General features: G+C 45.1%; 1 protein-coding gene across 2 annotated transcripts; it reads left to right on the top strand.

The window, feature by feature from the left end:
* Positions 1–674: 674 nt before the first annotated feature.
* LOC311111142 (uncharacterized protein) lies at positions 675–3,874 on the top strand. Of its 2 annotated transcripts, none has more exons than XM_084153828.1 (2): positions 675–944; positions 1,555–3,874. In XM_084153828.1, exon 2 carries the CDS (start codon positions 2,046–2,048, stop codon positions 3,345–3,347), a length of 1,302 nt encoding a protein of 433 aa, XP_084009954.1. In that variant the 5' UTR covers positions 675–944; positions 1,555–2,045; the 3' UTR covers positions 3,348–3,874. The 2 variants fall into 2 exon arrangements, with proteins under 2 accessions (XP_084009954.1, XP_084009955.1); XM_084153829.1 differs by lacking the exon at positions 675–944 and having other exon boundaries at positions 967–2,021; positions 2,124–3,874.
* Positions 3,875–19,886: the final 16,012 nt, after the last annotated feature.

Here is a 19,886-nt window from a genome sequence, read left to right as displayed (position 1 = left end):
ATGGCGACGAAAGTTTGGGCTGAGGCTAAACAGATAAACAGGATGGCGTACCGTGTAAAGGAACAGTCCAGCAGGCATCAGCTGTTAAGCTGAGTGATCATGAGGTCCAGTAAACAGCAATAGGTAAGTCCGGGAGCAGTTCGTAGGCTGCTACAGCACAGGCGAGTAGGAGGCACGGCTGTTGATTGCGCGTGCTAGCGGGCCGGGGCTAGCAGATGGATCTTCATGGTCGTCGCAACGGGAAGCCTGTTGAAACCACATCAGACGATTACGTCGGCAGACCAGTCGTGATGGATCGGCGGGGCTCCGTGTCGACACTAGGAGGTCCCGTACGGTTGACAGAGGTAGATAGCCGGGAGATGGGCCTGGCTCGAGGCTAGCTCAAGGCTAACTGGTGCATCGGGACAGTGGTGATTAGCAAACAACAGCCATTCGGTTGCAGATAGCTAGTTGCGATGATCCGGTGTTAAGGTCCAGTGATTCAGTGATTCCGGCAGAAAATCCGATATGCTCTGGGTCGATAGCACGCTGTGCAGACTGGCCGATAATTGTCCAGGCAGAGGTCGAGTCTACAGTAGCGCAACGACTGTAGACGACTGTAGACGACTGTAGACAGTTACGCGTTCTGTTTGGTCAAGAGTCTACAGTCACTGTAGACTCTAGACCAATCAGAACGCGTAACTGTCTACAGTCGCTTGCGTCACTTGAAAAAAAATCTCATTAGCAGCCTCGCAAAAATCGCATTAGCCCCGTATTTGGACCCGACTTTCGCTCATTACTTTATTCGTATATCATTCATTGTCTTGGGATTTGGTGGAAGTTATCTGAGACCCTTGGAGACCTTAACCAACGTTTTTGTTTTGTGCGAATTGGTCTAGTTTTTCTCTTGATGAAAACGCATCTTTTCACTGGCTTGTGGAAAACGATGTGGGCTACTTGAAGTAGTAAGTATATTATATTTAATACCATTGGAGGCAATGCATTTATTATACAATTTTAATGGCATGCTTATAATAAATGGCAGTATACTTGACAAGGACAGATCAGAGGAGACCACTCAACATAGGGAGGGAGAGAGAGTGAACCAGGGAGTGAACATGATTCCAGGTACACAGGTGTATTCTCTATACTTGTAACAAATTAAATATGTGACCCTGTCATTAAGCAATAATGACAGGAGAGGGGGTGCGATTGTACTGAATATATCACAGCTGTGATTTGGATATAGCTTTAATACAACCATTCTACAATTGCCATTTATTAGTTAACAGTAATAAGCCACAACAGATTATGATTTGTTTCTTTTTTTAATCATTTATTTTCCTCCGCCAACACAAAAAGATCTGCAACTGGACTTCGGACTTGACTTTTGCCAAGCAACACAAACAAAACATTTATTAGAACACCTGTAAAGCGGAGTGATACATGTAGTTAAAAGTCCCCGTGCAGTAACGCTCAATATAGGAACTCATGGAATGCCCATTGTCCAATCAAACTAATTAGTTGAAAAAGTGGAACTAACTGTTGTATAATACCTTCAATTTTGATTTTCAGGTCCCCACTGTGCAGCACGGCCCTATCAGGTTTACCTGATCAGTGGCATTGCACGGTGGAACTCTGACAGGAGCGGGGATGCCGTGTTTGGTGGCAAAGGACGGCACCACAGGACCTATTCGGCGCCGCTGATTGATCGCCTCAACGCTCGCTGTCAGCAGCTGTTCGGAGAGACTGTGGAGGAGAATTTCCGGGCCCCTGCTGATGTCTCTTCCAACGAGCTGCTCGGGTTGGAGTACCTGTTCAGCCAGAGCACGGGGGAATCTGGGCCCTTCTCTCTTCAGGACATTGTCAACGATGGACCTGGTCCAGAAGAGGAGGTGCTCCGACCTGGGCAGCCTGATCCAGATGACGCAGACGAGGCGTACCAGAGCGATGTGGAGGCACACGACCGTGCGCTGGATGCCGTCCTGCCCCACATCACACTCACCAGCGACGAAACCGCCACTGTTCACCCTCCGGCCTTTGTGAGTAGCCGTGTGTCTGCTAGAATGAAATACAATGCACCAGTTACTGAAAAAGACAACATATTTGAACTTACCACATTCATATGGCTTTTTCTTTTACAGGAGGATGCCTGCAGTCCAAACCCTCTTCCTGGCTTTCCTAAGTTGGAAATGTTCTGCTCTGTGCTGGTGGAGATTGGCCTGGCAGAAGAAAAGCTGTCACTCACCACCGAGCAGAGAAACCAGGTCCTTAAAGCCTGGAATGCCGTGGAGGAGCATGACAAGCAGCCACAAAAGTTCAACCAGTTGTACAGAACACACTGGGGCAACACCCTCTACTGCCGCACAAAAAGGGACGATCTTGTTGACGCTGATCTGATACAGAGGGTAAAGATGGCCAAGCGCTACGCACCAGCGCAGCAGGACATCAGTGCTCAGCACAACAGGCTGATGTACACGCTGGTGAAACTGTTGTGGTTGCGCTCACCTCAAGGCTCTCGCAACAGTCCTGAGAAGAGAACCCTCTTGAAGGCGTACGAGCGAGTCCAGCACCGGATTTTAGTGGAGGATCCAGTCCTGTGCAAAGCAGGCATTCCTCTACCCAAGATTAACAGCAAGACTGTGCAGGACTTTATCTGTCGCCAAGAGAGGCTCCTCAACTTGCACGCCACAAAACAGCCCTCCACCATCACTAAGACCACCTCCATCTCATCTGCAGACCTTCCACCAGCACCACATCAGCCTGCAGTCCTCCCTCCACCAGACTACCCCCTGATGGAATATGTGCCCACACCCAGCACAGCAGGGACCAAGGTGTTAAAGGGAAGGACAGATATGATGGCACCACTCTCCCGGCCTCAGCCACCGATGCCACATTTGCTACTGCCACCACCAGTGAGAAAACCCAACGCCCCCTCTACCATCACCAGACCTGTGCCCTCCCTCTCTGCATCTACAGCAACCCCAGGAATTGCTGGCCCCTCCACATGGCCCATAATGCCTGCTAGTGAGGCAAATCCAGGGATTGATGGTCCACCTAAATCAGTCCCTCCAACTCTGCCCAAAATGCCTACTACAATTGGCACAGCACACAGTAGTACTTCATTCTGGGCAAGAGCTACGCAATTCAAGCGGAAGCATAAGGAACACTCCTCAGAAGTAGGAGCCAAAGTGTCAAGGGTGCAAAATCTCCCTGTCTGTACACTCTGTGGCCAAACAACCCAGGGACATAAAAAATACAAAAAAAAGAGTTTCTGCCCTACAAATATGATGTCCCCATCAAAAGGTCTGGACAACAAAGTGTACAGCAGCTACGAACACTTCACCTCTGTTGTTGACAAGTTGTAGTAATATAAATATGTTGTAATAAATCTGTAAATATGGGACGGTTGCATTGTACATATGGTAAATAGGCTTTGATTTTATGACATTTTATATTGTCTAACTTATATTGTCTACACTGTAGTGCTGTGTTTTTTATAAGTGTTCCCCAATATACATGCACTTTATTCATTAAAGTGGTCAGTGCTACAGTAACAGTTGTGGAATATCAATTAATGAATTGAACAATGGGGTTATATTTGTATGTATCAAAACATAAAGACACAGATAAAGTAACTGAGGTAAGGAAATGTGCCAATAGCACAATGAAATCAGATCATTTTGCACATATTTTAGTAGAAAAGGTAAAGCCACAAAACAACATTAAATTCCTTGGGAAAAAACTAAATAGGAGGCATGGAAGCAGTTATTGCCATCTATCAGTTCAATCTGTCCTGAAGTTCAATTAATTCTGTTTAACTCACACACTGACAAACACCATATAATTACTTATCCCACGCTCCAAACTTCCAGCCAATCACGATCAGGGGCAATTGCACTACCCTACGGCGCATCCCCCCAGGCTAGAGCTGGCTGGTAGGTAGTGCAGGCCATGGACAGTGGTGAAGAACGCTAACGGTGGCTAATAGCAAGTAGCTAGTTAGCTGGCTAGTTTCAGCCGTAGGTTCTTGATCAAAATAAAGAAATAATAGAATCCGTTCCACATTGGGTGAGGCGGGTAGCAGGAAAGTATATTTAGTTAAAGGATGGAAAGTGAGATAGAGAAATATATACGAAAAAAGACAAAAAACAAAAACAACTGGCTATTTACACGAGGACACAACAGACTACACGACCGCACTGCTACGCCATCTTGGTCAGCAGAACGTCCAGAGCTGCCGACTCGTTGAAGTAGACATTTTCATCCAAATCGAGGTAAGTGATCGCTGTTCTGATGTCCAGAAGCTGTTTTCGGTCATAGGAAATGATGGTGGAGACATTATGTACTCAATATTAGGAAGGTGTTCCTAATGTTTTGTATACTCAGTGTATTGGCAAATATTGTCATCGTCATTACTTGAACAATACAGAGCACTGTATAAGCAAATAGTAATTGATCTGAACTCCACAGATCTGTACTCCATGTTCCCTGAAGCAGCAACATTATTGTGGTATTGAGTGGTCACCGGGCCATGCCTAGTGTGACAGAAATAAGATTATCTACTTTCACCCTAGGGTAAGGTAATATCATCTTTCAGTGGTCCACTGACACGGAGACCAAATCAATGACAGCTACACTACAAATCCAATTATGTTGTTTGGAAAACCTTAAACCATGCTCTCAAATCCTACCAGCAGTGGAAGACATTTTGCGTAAAAAAAACGAACATAATCTGATAATCGAACTATGTTTCTATACTCAGATTTTTGTATAAAAGCGGTCCACTCACTTTGACATTCGCAATTTACAATTTCCATATTTGTTAGAACAAAACAAACCTAAACCTACAGTGCTCCAGATTTTCACAGCAAACAGGCACACGTCATTTCTCACAATGGAAGGGATCTGTAGATGCTAATGCATTCATCCTTTCTCTCCAGGTAAGATCAAACTGCATTCACATCACTGCGTTAGGTAGGCATGTGGAATTGAAATGATCCATGGGGAATAATGGAATATAATCCATTATTGATAATTATTGTGTCTGTGTACTGTATGTCTAAGTAGACATGCATGTGGCTGTGTTCAGGTGTCTAGAGTGTAGACATGCATGTATCTGTGTTCATGTGTCTGTGAGTGTATACATGCATGCAGGGTTGGGGAGTAATGGATTACATGTAATGGATTACAAAAAAAACTGTAACCCGTTACGTTACAAGCAAAAATATTGTAATCAGATCGTGCCAATTTTAGCATGCAAATCTTGGTCGGCAAAAGATTACTACACAACACAACACTAAACAATACATTAATTGCACAATAACGGCGACATACGGTGCCCACAAACTGTTAGGGCCTACATAAAGCTGTCCCAACAGCAGAGCTTTCTTTTCAGCACCATGGAGTGAATCCTTACAACCGCTACACCTGGCTATCAGCGGAGCCTTGTCTGCAGCGAAAAAGTTCATTTAGCCTAATTTACTGCCTTTTAAAAAAACATAGCTGATATGGCTGACTTGCTTAAACAAATGTGGTTTCTACTGACAATTGAGATGTTCAAACTATGGCATAAGGGAACGATGTGCGGATAAGAGGCAATCCGTAATTTCGATTAAGACATTAATGAGTGAGCTAAGACGGACGTAATCAATATAACTATTTGTTCAGCACTTTTGAAATGTACAGCGACGGAATTTAGAACATGGGCCGTTCTTACAGTATTCTCCCTGTACACCAAGTCAGAACCGTAGGATAAATAAAGGGGGAATAAAAGCAGAACAGCAGGCTATAGGCCACATGTGCAGCACCAAGTCAGAACAGTAGGCTAAGTTATGAGGGGGAAAGGGACCAAATTATTAGGTTGAGGCACATGGGCTACTAACAGCTTACTACAAAACATACACCTAGTATTACTTTCTTAGCTACAGTATACATATCTCCCTGGCATATTACATAATTTATGCAGCAGCATACAAGACACTTTTGGACTCACCGTTTATCACAACTCCATCCGAAGCTGCCACCTCTCCTTGTTCGGGCAGGCTTCGGCGTTCGTCGTCACCAGCCTTCTAGCCACTGCCGCTCCTCATTTCATCATTCCATTGGTTTTGTCTTGATCATTACACACACCTGGTTCATATCCCGTCATCAGTACCTGTATAAGTGTTCCCTCTGCCCCTTTGTCTTTGTGTGTGATTGTTTATTGTGAGGATGGAGAAGCTCGGTGGAGCTCCTTGCATTTTGTATCGCCGGGTTATTTTCCCCATGTGCCTTGTTGGTTACAGTGCGCCTGTTTTGCGCACTGGACTGTTTTGACGCATTTCTGCATAACTCTGTTTTCTGGAATAAATCCTGTTATTCTGTGATTTACCCTCCTGCGCCTAACTCCTTCAATCACCCATCACAGAATCACACATCCGCCATGGAGTCAGCAGGAGAGGAGCACATGCCTGGAGTCGTGCCACGGGTCCAGGAGCATTCGACGATGCTAGCCAGGTTGGGAGAAGCGATGGATCGGGTTCTCCAAGTCGTCCAACGCCTGGAGAGGAGAGGACCCGATCTTTCGGGACCAGCTGGCCAACCGGATCCAGCCACCCACACCCTGGCTGCTCTCTGCCAGGTATTCCTCCTACAACTGGAGTTGTACTATTCGAACATCAGTCCGGCTCCATAGAGCGGGAGATGGTGTCCGCCCTCGTCTCCTGCCTCTCGAGGAAAGCCCTGGAGTGGGCCAACGCGGTCTGGAGTGAAGGAGGAGCCGCGTTGGACAACTACGGGGAGTTTGCTCGCCTCTTTTGGGCCGTCTTCGAACACAAGCGGATGGTCCACCTGAGGCTGGGGACGAGGACCGCGCAGCACTTCTCCCTGGCGGCTGGGTCCGGGTGGAACAAGCGGGCCCTTATCGACCACTTCTGGTGCCATCTACGAGAGGACGTCCGAAGGGAGCTAGCCTGACGGGACACCATGTTGTCCTTTAATCAACTGGTGGACAGTGCCATCCGGTTGGACAACCTGCTGGCTGCTAGAGGACGTCCTGGAAGGGGCCTGCCCGTTCAACCTCCCCCCTACCCGGATCACGAGCTGATGGAGCTGGGTGGAGCGGCGATCCGGGAGAGCGGAGGACGACAGCGCCAGTGTCACTCTAGTGGCACGAGAGTACATTCTCCTGCACGCTGTCGTCTGCGTTCTTTTGGGTCTGGAGGCGGCAGGCAGAGCACTCTCACGTCACCCAAGGTATCGAACACCCACACTCATTCAAAGCCCTCTGCTGTGCACTGTACCCTACACATCCACTTTCCTGATTACACAGTAGTTCCCCAGTGTACGGCGCTGGTCGATTCAGGCACAGCTGGGAACTTTATGGACAGGTCATTTGCACATAGTCTAGGCATTACATTGGTTCCCCTATCCATTCCACTCCCCATCAGAGCATTTGACAGTCGACCACTAGGGTCCGAGTTTGTTAGGGAAGTTACAGCACCTGTCACTATGGTTACGCACGAGACCAATAGAGAGCAAGTCACCTTTTTTATTATTATTGAGTCTCCTGCTTTCCCTGTTGTGTTAGGTATTCCTTGGTTAGCACTACACAACCCCACCTTTTCAAGGGTTCTCACAGGGTGGTCGTGAGAGTGTCAGGGTAGGTGTCTAGGTGTTTCCGTTGGTGCAACCACGGTGGATTCCCCCCAAATACCTCGATTTGGCGCACTCGTTTTCCAAAACGCAGGCGACCAAATTACCACCTCATCGGGCTGGGGATTGCGTGATAAACCTCCGGGTAGATGCTGTGCCTCCCAGGAGTCATGTGTATCCCCTTTTGCAGGCTGAAACGGAGACATACGCCTCCGAGTCCCTGCGTCAGGGGTTCATACTTCCCTCCACTTTGCACGTCTCCTCAAGTTTCTTTTTTTGTAAAGAAGAAAGAAGGATGTCTGCACCCTTGCATTGATTACCGAGCACTGAACAAGGTGACAATACGTTATAGTTAACCTCTACCCCTCATTCCATCTGTGATCGAGTCAATGCAGGGGGTGCGTTCCTTCACAAAATTAGATCTCCGGAGTGCGTACAACCTGGTGTGTGTCCAAGATGAGGACGAGTGGAAGACAGCATTCAGCACAACCACGGGGCATTACGAATACCTGGTGATGCCGTACGGTTTGATGAATGCTCCATCAGTCTTTAGTGAACGAGGTGTTTCGGAACATGCTTGGTCGCGGTGTAGTGGTCTACATCGATGACATTCTGGTGTATTCCGCTACGCGCGCTGAGCATGTGTCCCTGGTTCGCAAAGTGCTGGCCCGACTGTTGGAACATTACCTTTATGCCAAGGCAGAAAAGTGTCTGTTTTTCCAACAGTCCATCTCCTTCCTCAGATACCGCATTACCACCTCAGGTGTGGAGATGGAGGGAGATCGCATTTCAGCCGTGCGTAATTGGACGGTAAAGGAGGTGCAGCGTTTTATTGGCTTTGCCAAATACTATCTGAGGTTTATCCGGGGCTTTGGCAAGGTCGCAGCGCCCATCACATCTCTGTTGAAGGGTGGGCCGTCCCGGCTCCGCTGATCTGCTGAGGCTGACAGGGCCTTCAGTAACCTGAGGGTTCTGTTCACCTCAGCCCCGGTACTGGCCCATCCCGATCCATCACTACCATTCGTAGTGGAGGTGGATGCGTCCGAGGTAGGGATAGGCGCTGTCCTCCCTCAAAGCTCGGGCATGCCACCCAAGCTCCGCCCCTGTGCCTTCTTCTCCAAGAAGCTCAGCCCGGCGGAGCAGAACTACGACGTTGGTGATAGGGAGCTGTTGGCTGTTGTCTGAGCCCTGACCGTGTGGAGGCATTGGCTTGAAGGGGCGAAACACCCTTTCCTCGTCTGGACGGACCACCATAACCTGGAGTACATCCGGGCAGCGGGGAGGCTGAACCCTTGCCAGGCCAGGTGGGCCCTATTCTTCACCCGGTTTGATTTTACTCCATCATACATCCCGGGTACGAAGAACATGAAGCTGTCACGTCTGTACGACACATAGGAGAGGCCCATAGACAACACCCCCATACTCCCGGCCTCCTGTATTGTGACACCGGTAGTATGGGTGATGGACTTGGACATAGAGCGTGCGTTATGCACAGAGCCATCTCCACCTCAGTGTCCTGCTGGGCTGCAGTACATGCTGTCTCTTGTCCGTGACCGTCTGATCTATTGGGCACACACGTCCCCCTCCTCTGGTCACCCAGGTATTGGTCATACAGTGCGCTGCCTGACCGGAAAGTACTGGTGGCCTACCTTGGCTAAGGATGTGAGGGTGTATGTCTCCTCATGCTCGGTGTGCGCCCAGAGTAAGGCACCTAGGCACCTCCCAGCAGGTAAATTACAGCCCTTACCAGTTCCACAATGGCCATGGTCCCACCTGTGTATTGACTTTCTCACTGATCTTCCCCTCTCTCAGGGTAACACCACCATCCTGGTCGTTGTGGACTGCTTTTTAAAAGCCTGCCGCCTCCTTCCTGTGCCCGGTCTCCCCACGGCCCTGCAGACTGCAGAGGCCCTGTTTACTCACGTCTTCCGGCACTACGGGGTGCCAGAGGACAGTGTCTGACCGGGGTCCCCAGTTTACATCCATGGTCTGGAAGGCATTCATGGAACTTTTGGGGGTCTCGGTCAGCCTGACCTCTGGTTTTCACCCCGAGAGTAATGGACAGGTGGAACAGGTGAATCAGGATGTGGGGGGATTCCTGCAGTCCTACTGCCAGGACTGGCCAGAGGAGTGGTCAGTGTTCTTGCCATGGGTAGAATATGCCCAGAACTCTCTTCGCCACTCCTCCACTAAACTATTGCCCTTTCAATGTGTTTTAGGTTATCAGCCGGTTCGGGCACCGTGACTGGTTTCGGCTTGTGGAGGAGACGTGGAACGCCGCTCACGTCCACCTCCAGCGCGCCGTGCGTCGCCAGAAGGCCAACACTGACCGCCACCGCAGTGAGGCCCCGGTCTTGGTACAGGGTGATCGGGTCTGGCTCTTGACCCGGAATCTGCCCCTCCGCCTGCCCTGCTGGAAGCTGAGCCCGCGGTTTGTGGGGCCATTCAAAGTCCTGAGGAGGATAAACGAGGCTACATATAGGTTATTACTCCCTCCAGATTACCATATTAACCCCTCGTTCCATGTGTCTCTCCTCAGGCCGGTGGTGGCTGGTCCACTCCAGGAGTCTGAGGTGTGGGAGGTTCCTCCGCCCCCTCTGGACATCGAGGGGGCCCCGGCAAACTCCGTCCATTCCATCCTGGATTCGGGTGGGGGCCTTCAGTACCTCGTGGAGTGGGATGGGTATGGTCCGGAGGAGCAGTGCTGGGTTCCACAAAACACCAGTCTCAACGTCAACAGTGAAGAGGCGACTCCGGGATGCTGACCTAGGCAGAGTTGCAAAGAAAAAGCTATATCTCAGACTGCCCATCATTATCTTTTATTTTTATTGGTCAGTCTGAGATATGGCTTTTTCTTTGCAACTCTGCCTAGAAGGTCAGCATCCTGGAGTCGCCTCTTCACTCTTGACGTTGAGACTGGTGTTTTGCGGGTACTATTTAATGAAGCTGCCAGTTGAGGACCTGTGAGGCGTCCTGTTTCTCAAACTAGACACTCCAATGTATTTGTCCTCTTGCTCAGTTGTGCACCGGGGCCTCCCACTCCTCTTTCTATTCTGATTAGAGCAAGTTTGCGCTGTTCGGTAAAGGGAGTAGTACACAGCGTTGTACGGGATCTTCAGTTTCTTGGCAATTTCTCACATGTAATAGACTTTATTTCTCAGAACAAGAATAGACTGACGAGTTTCAGAAGAAAGTTATTTGTTTCTGGCCATTTTGAGCCTGTAATCGAACTCACAATTGCTCTCAAGAAGGCCAGTTTTATTGCTTCTTTAATCAGCACAACAGTTTTCAGCTGTGCTAACATAATTTCAAAAGGGTTTTCTAATGATCAATTAGCCTTTTAAAATGATAAACTTGAATTAGCAAACACAACGTGCCATTGGAACACAGGACTGATGGTTGCTGATAATGGGCCTCTGTACGCCTAAGTAGATATTCCATTTAAAAAATCAGCCGTTTACAGCTACAATAATGTCTACACTGTATTTCTGATCAATTTTATGTTATTTTAATGGACAAAGAAATTGCTTTTCTTTCGAAAACAAGGACATTTCTAAGTGACCCCAAACTTTGGAACGGTAGTGTATACTGTATATATAAAATAGGATGACGGGTCGCCATTGAATCAGATTACAGATACTTTTGAAAAACTAGATTACATCTAGGATTGCTTTTAAATTCAGAAAGGATGTTTGCGAATTAATTATTTGACACCTTTCTGTTTTCTCAATGACATTCAAAGTTTAAGTTTGTTCCACCTGAGCGAGTCTGACCACAAATCAAAGACCACTATGATGACACACCAAATGCATTTGATGGATCGTGGGAAAAGAGCAGGAATAGGCTTGTATAGGCTACAGTCTTCCCATGGTGCAACTGCTGTCGACATCCAAAGATTATCCAACTTGAATAAACGCTTGGAGGTAAGGACAACAGCAGTGGTGTAGCCTACGAATACGATACGAATATATAAGGGAGAAACGCCAACGTTCTGTATATTACCATGGAAATAATGGACAACGCAGCCCGCCGAGTCCCTTTGCGGAGTTCACTTTTCCAAGATAATGTAAAGAATGGAGGTGTTTATCCCGCTTATACCACAGTTGCCAAAGAAAACAACACTAAAGTACACATTTACCGCTAGAAAAAAAAACCTTCATATTTTCATCTTTATAACAGCATTCCTACTTTATCGTCTTTTGTTTGCTAGAGACGCAACCCAGTCGTTTGTTTGATTAGTTCGATATTTACGGACGCGACCCAGTTGTTCGTTCTATATGTTCCGTTGCCATGCTCGCTGGCAAAGTTCTTGTCCCTTGCTTGCTAGCTAGCTATGGCTAATACAGCCACAACCTCTGCATCCAGAATAACAGGAAAGAAGCTGCATTTGCAATTGTTTAAGCTGTTTTCTATTGACATTCATTTGGATACATCCATAAAAATGAGCTGATGATGCTCGATTTTGCCTGGCATAGCTAGAAAAGGAACACTCAACACTGTTCATTACGAGGCGATCGCATTCCATATCAAACGCAATAGGCTAGAAGCTAACTAAATAGTTTGTTGCTAGCAAACCTGCCAATATGACAACCAAATAAAAAAATACCAGGATTTGACAGCATAGCGCCACATGCATCATAACTGCAACATAGGGACCGGAGAAATTCATGTTCATCACTTACCACATTAGGTAATCAGATGCTACAAAATATATGTCTAGTTAGCTAGCTATGTTTTTCCTCTTTGGACCTGTGTTTACAATGTATCCAATTTCGGTTTGTGTGGTTGTTGGTTTAGCTTTCTGTAACTTTGTAGCTAGTACGGTCTGCTTGTCTACGCGCATATATTGCAAGGTCTCCCGATTTATTTTTAAACTCTCCCGATATCTTTTCCAACTGTCCTATTATCTGGTTTTAATGTCCAATGTCCTTCTACAACGGGTTGGTCAAAACAAGCATTGGTTGTTTTGGTTAACATTCGGAGAGTACGACCCTGCCTTACACAGGAAGCGGCACAGGTCCTAATCCAGGCACTTGTCATCTCCCGTCTGGATTACTGCAACTCGCTGTTGGCTGGGCTCCCTGCCTGTGCCATTAAACCCCTACAACTCATCCAGAATGCCGCAGCCCGTCTGGTGTTCAACCTTCCCAAGTTCTCTCACGTCACCCCGCTCCTCCGCACACTCCACTGGCTTCCAGTTGAAGCTCGCATCTGCTACAAGACCATGGTGCTTGCCTACTGAGCTGTGAGGGGAACGGCACCTCCGTACCTTCAGGCTCTGATCAGTCCCTACACCCAAAACGAGGGCACTGCGTTCATCCACCTCTGGCCTGCTGGCTCCCCTACCTCTGCGGAAGCATAGTTCCCGCTCAGCCCAGTCAAAACTGTTCGCTGCCCTGGCACCCCAATGGTGGAACAAGCTCCCTCACGACGCCAGGACAGCGGAGTCACTCACCACCTTCCGGAGACATTTGAAACCCCACCTCTTTAAGGAATACCTGGGATAGGATAAAGTAATCCTTCTACCCCCCCCCCCATACTTTAAAAAAAACATTTAGCATGGGTAAGCCTATGACGCAAAAATTGGCATCTTGTTTTCTGTTCCATCTGAGAAATCCCTGCGCATCCACTGTCCTATCAGCCCAGCCAGCTAAATCATCAACCTGATCTCCACTGTAAAAAGCATGTAGACATTATTTCCCCGGCCAGCTGGCTTGGCTAGCAACAATAGATGTTTTGGGACTAAGCCTATATTTTTGTTGAGGGATGAAATAGTAGCAAAATAATATTGGTAACCGGTTGTAGAAAAGCAATTGTACACTCGAGGTTGTGCAAAACGACTGTTTTAGCATGGTTGTACTGATCTACGGCTCCGCCTCATACCTATGACCGCAGCACAGCCTTGCTAACAAAGTGGTTTAGCATGCTTTCATGTACAATTGCTTTATTCTAGAATGCCCTTCTAACCAATCAGAAACGAGTATTCAACATTTGTGCCTTACGGATTGTGGTTGTTGTGGATGGTTGTTCACATATGTGTATTTTAACACAATAGCCTACTGGTTGAATTACAGAAGTTTAAGCTGCCTATCAATCATTGTTTTTGCGACCAGGCATGTATTCATTACAGAAACCGTTTACCATTTAAGAACCAAACGGAAGCAAACAGAGCAAAACAAGAGTTTCTATTGAACAAAAACAGGTAGGTCCCTCCCCGTTTTGCTCCGTTTAAGAAACGTTTTGGAACAGAATTGGCGTAATGAACACGCCCCAGTGGACAGACAGTGAAAATGTGCTCTTTCAACAGCTGCATAGTGCAGATCCCAGCCTATGGGATAAAATGTTCAGTTCCTCCCGTGGTTTTGTGCTCTATACTGTCAAAACCAGTTTAATTTAAAGAAGAACACGAGTGAGGCTTTTATTTTCTCCATGGAAAATAACCAATCTAGTTTTTCACATACAAATAGCACTTTTCGGTAGTGCTCAAAACATGCCATTTTGAGAGCATCATTTATTTTTCAACTCGAAGCAATAAGCCCAATCAGTCCTCCAGAACAACAAAATCATAAACAACAGAGTAGGCTAATTAGTCCTTCGTTTTGGGTTATGCTTAGGTAAACCAATTTGGTGAATCTATATTTCCATATTTCCAAGTCCTATTCTTGGAGATCAAGGGGTATTCAATTAATTGGAATAACTGGAAATCTGATACTCAGTTGTTTTAGTTTTTTTGGTAAAAATATAGCTTAATTGTATTATTATCTGAAGTAGAAAGCAATGGTTTAGAAGAACCATACATAACCAACCTATAAAGTAAAATGCAAGGTGCATTTATGATCGACTCTAACATTGATTTAGCCTGCAATTGTTCAACAGGTAATATACATTTTTGTCCTCTTTTAATGCCTCTTAAGCAGGTTGACGTTTATTGGTATGAGTCTTGTCCTTGAGGCAGAACTGAGCGATTTCCGCTAGATTGGCCAGCTGCAAAGTCAAAATTGGCTACATTGTAAAAATGTATGAAAACTAAAATTAGCTTTTTGGTCTTAATTTAAGGTTAGGGTTAGACATTAGTGTTAGCAGTGTGGTTAAGTTTAGGGTTAAGGTTAGGTTTAAAATCTGATTGTATGACTTTGTGGCTGTGCCAGCTACTAACCTGCGCCTCTTAAGGGGAAAGTAATCTAAAAGTAACAAAGTAATCAGATTACGTTACTGAGTTTGGGTAATCCAAAAGTTACGTTACTGATAAAAAATGTGGACAGGTAACTAGTAACTAATGGATTACATTTAGAAAGTAATCTACCCAACCCTACATGCGTCTGTGTTCATGTGTCCTGTGAGAGTATACATGCATGTGTCTGTGTGTAGACATGTGTCTGTAGGTTGTGACAAATGCAGAGTGAAATGCAGAGAAAGCTTCCTTTCCTGTCAATCTGTCCATATGCATGGGCAGCTTGAGAAGACAGAACCAACTGTCATCTTAGTGTGAGTGGATTCTGCCATATGTCTTCAATCCTTTGAGTGAAAATTGCATAAATAATTTCCAAATGCCTCTGGCAAGTTCAATGGCAGATTTGATTTCAATATGCAAATCTTTAAAGCCTCAGAATGGGGCCTTAAACTGAAAGAAAGGAAAGTAGAAGTTAATGTGTCTTTACTAAACTGGCACCAGGTAGGCTACATTTCAATAATTCAACTAGTGCCTCCTGTACATTTAGTAATGAATTCATAAATCACTGAATACATTCAATATAAACAATAACTGTAGCCTATAATCCTATGTCTAGTATAGACTGTACACTTGCAGTATCAAGCAACACTAGGCCTCAAGTAGCTTGAGGACTCATTCTCTTCTTTGAAAATGTCATGCAATGTCAATATGACATTGTGCTCATTAAAGCCACATGACCTGACCCTGACATTACATTAATAAGAACATAATAATATTAATGTCATTTGTGAGCACTGGGACACTCGATCCCAAACAGCACAATGGCTATTATTACAACGACAAACTCTAGAGCAGGGATCATCAACTAGATTAAGCCACGGGACATTTTTTTCTCGAGCGGATGGTCGGGGGGGCGGAACATAATTATAAATAATTTGTAGACTACAAATTGACAGCAAGAAGCCCAAACAGATATCATATTTGACTAAAACATAATAATTTCAAACCTTGCTTACATTTGTATACGTTTACGTGTCTCTCTATTATGTGTGGGAATACTTGGGAACAGATTTCCAAAATTAAAATAACTTGGAGCTGATTTCCTGGTGTTTTTAGTCTTTTATGTCCAACAATGAAAAAAGGTTGTTTTTTTTTCTCTGAAAACTTGAGGGGCCAAATAAAACCAGGCCCGCATGCTGCCAGTTGGGGAACCCTGCTCTAGAGTCTAATGCTGGCAGAGTATTCTGTGAAGGAGTATTTTGTGAGGTAATACATACAGTATATAAACACATTTTTTTTTAAAGTACAGAAATACCAATCCGAGGAAAGCATTCTGCTCAACATGTATTACTTTGCTGCTGACTGTCGCAATAAAGCTGGGTGTTTTCATATTTACTCTGTTATTTAGTTTACTCTGAAAGAGCAGTTGCTTTTAGATAAGTTATGTGCTGGTATATGGATTAACCTCAGAGGTAATTATGGTCAGCATGCCCTGCCCTGTGGATAACCCAAAACGTTAACCCAGGCATGTGGGAACATGACGTCCCAAACATGAGGAGATGTCACTGCCAAGCACATAGAAATAAATACCCACCGTGGCACACCACATCTCTTTAACCCTAGGAGCGTCCATAAACACACCATACACACACACTCTCGCCCTCTCGAGTTAAAACACGCTCAGAAAACATAAGTGAGACAGATACACCACTGGTCAAAAGTCTTAGAACACCTACTCATTCAAGGGTTTTTCTTAATTTTTACTATTTTCTACACTGTAGAATAATAGTGAAGAAATCAAAACTATGAAATAACACATATGAAATCATGTAGTAACCAGAAAAGTGTTAAACAAATCAAAATATGTTTTATATTTTAGATTCTTCAAATAGCCACCCTTTGCATTGTTGACAGCTTTGCATACTCTTGGCATTCTCTCAACCAGCTTCACCTGGAATGCTTTTCCAACAGTCTTGAAGGAGTTCCCACATATGCTGAGCACTTGTTGGCTACTTTTCCTTTACTCTGCGGTCCGACTCATCCCAAACCATCTCAATTTGGTTGAGGTCGGGGAATTGTGGAGGCCAGGTCATCTGATGCAGCACTCCATCACTCTCCGTCTTGGTCAAATAGCCCTTACACAGCCTGGAGGTGTGTTGGGTCATTGTCCTGTTGAAAAACAAATGATAGTCCCACTAAGCGAAAACCAGATAGGATGGCGTATCGCTGCAGAACGCTGTGGTAGCCATGCTGGTTAAGTGTGCCTTGAATTCTAAGAAAATCACAGACAGTGTCACCAGCAAAGCACCCCCACACAATAACACCTCCTCCTCCATGCTTTACGGTGGGAAATACACATGCGGAGATCATCTGTTCACCCACATTGCGTCTCACAAAGACACGCGGTTGGAACCAAAAATCTCAAATTTGGACTCCAGACCAAGGGACACATTTCCAGCGGTCTAATGTCAATTGCTCGTGTTTCTTGGCCCAAGCAAGTCTCTTCTTATAATTGTTGTCCTTTAGTAGTGGTTTCTTTGCAGCAATTCGACTATGAAGGCCTGATTCACACAGTCTCCTCTGAACAGTTGATGTTGAGATGTGTCTGTTACTTGAACTCTGTGAAGCATTTATTTGGGCTGCAATTTCTGAGGCTGGTAACTCTAATGAACTTATCCTCTGCAGCAGAGGTAACTCTGGGTCTTCCATTCCTGTGGCGGTCCTCATGAGAGACAGTTTCATCATAGCGCTTGATGGTTTTTGTGACTGCACTTGAAGAAACTTTAAAAGTTCTTGACATTTTCCATATTGACTGACCTCATGTCTTAAAGTAATGATGGACTGTCGTTTCTCTTTGGTTATTTCAGCTGTTCTTGCCATAATATTAACTTGGTCTATACGGACTATCTTCTGTATACCCCCCTACCTTGTCACAACACAACTGATTGGCTCAAACGCATTAAGAAGGAAAGAAAATCCACAAATTAACTTTTAAGAAGGCACACCTGAAATGCATTCCAGGTGACTACCTCATGAAGCTGGTTGAGAGAATGCCAAGAGTGTTTAAAGCTGTCATCAAGGCAAAGGGTGGCTATTTGAAGAATCTCAAATATAAAATATTTGGATTTGTTTAACACTTTTTTGGTTACTACATGATTCCATATGTGTTATTTCATAGTTTTGATGTAGTTACAACGTAGAAAATCCTAAAAATAAAGAAAAACCCTTGAATGAGTAGGTGTTCTAAAACTTTTGACCGGTAGTGTAGCTAGATACATTCTACTCAAGTGTTTGGTAATAGACACTTCTCAAGTGGCTCCTCACCTTTTCATCTCTCTAACATGAGCTGGTATCTGGTCGCATTACATATTACTCACATGGTCCTACTGACCTTTATCATACAAGTGATCCACAAGTGTACTGACGTGCGAGCTGCATGTTTTCCTATAGTCACATTTCCAAAACATTCATTTTCATGGCTGCAGTGCCTGGGGCTCTCAGACTGCACTGTTGACATTAGAGAGTCAGTCTGGCCATAGGTCATAGACTGTGGTCAACGTCATTCTTTACCAAGCTCATAGTTACAGATAGCCTTTGTGATGTTTTATAATATATATTTGCATGGTTTTCTGGAATCAAGTGGACAGCTGTTTTCAATTGCTCTCAAAGTTAATGTGTGCTGATGTAAGGTTTTGTCATCTTGAGCTGAGTGTAGTGCTGTGTATAAGTGCTTGGCTCTTCAGACTAATGTGTGTTGATATATTGGCTGTTTGTGTATGCATGTGGGTTGGATATGCATGTGTTTTTTTTTAATGTAGGTGGAGAGCATATTCCTGTATGTGTTTACTGCCCTACTGAGTCTGAATTTGTTTCCACTAAGCAGAGGCTTTCGGGCTGCCGGCTGGCTACAAGCACAAGAGCCATTATCAGCCAGCCCCCGCAGTGTGTGTGTGTGTTTGTGTGTGTGTGTGTGTGTGTTTGTGTGTGTGTGTGTGTGTGTGTGGGCTTGTATTACTATCCTTGGGGTACCGGAAATGCCCAAAAGTCCCCAGAAGGACAGTAAAACATGGACAATTCTGGGGACATTTCCCAGGTCCCCATGAGGACAAAGGCTATTTTAGGCTTAGGGGTTAGGTTTAGGGTTACAAATAGGGTTAGTGGTTAGGGTTAGGGTAAGGGGTTAGGGTTAATATTAGGGTTAGGGAAAATAGGATTTTGAATGTGTGTGTGTTCATAGTGTGTGTGTGTGTGTGTGTGTGTGTTAGTTGTACAAGACTGTGTGTGTGTGTGTGTGTGTGTGTGTGTGTGTGTGTGTGTGTGTGTGTGTGTGTGTGTGTGTGTGTCTTCCTCTTTGGCCAAGGCTCAGAAGCAGTGTCAGAGACATAATGTAGAATAGAAGGTAAGCACAGGAGGCTCCATTTAAAAATAAATACAAAATAAAAACCAATGATTCATTGATTCTTGATCTCTGAATCTTTGTTGCCATAAAAAACAAAACAATTGAAGTGTTTACAGTTACATATGCATATCATCAAAAAGAATATTGCAAACAATGTCGGTTCTATCTATGAATCCATCACTTTGATTTTGTGTTTAATCCTTTAACAATGAAGCGATAAAGATGTTGTTTATTTTCTGGCCTCTGTTTGCCTATCAAAATAAATCAGACAGTACAATGCATATTTCAGACGTTATGGCATTCCTACAAGGCTAGACAGTCATCAAATGTGATGTCAGACTGCCCCCTGGAGGACAATCAAGAAAAATACAAACCCACTTTGGAAAAAGGTGCTTTTTTTCACACACACAGAGACAGAGACAGAGACAGAGACAGAGACAGAGACAGAGACAGAGACAGAGACAGAGACAGAGACAGAGAGACAAGCATCAAAACATATTAGATTGCTATCTGGGGCATGTCAGAGCAGAAACTATAACCATGAAGTCCAAGGAACTGTCCGTAGATCTCAGAGATAGGATTGTGATGAGGCATATATCTGGAGAAGGGTATAAAACAATTTCTAGACTGTTGAAAGTTTCCAAGAGCACAGTGGTCTCCATTATTGGGAAATTGAAAAATTATGGAACTACCCAGCCTAGA

Source organism: Coregonus lavaretus (assembly GCF_964263955.1).
Source record: "Coregonus lavaretus genome assembly, chromosome: 37".
NCBI lineage: Eukaryota > Metazoa > Chordata > Actinopteri > Salmoniformes > Salmonidae > Coregonus > Coregonus lavaretus.
Note: the sequence above shows the minus strand (reverse complement) of the source record. Positions and strands in the feature narration are given on the sequence as shown.

Excerpts from the sequence above, each read along its gene's own strand:
- LOC311111142 (XM_084153828.1), top strand. The coding sequence starts at position 2,046 with ATGAAATACAATGCACCAGTTACTGAAAAAGACAACATATTTGAACTT.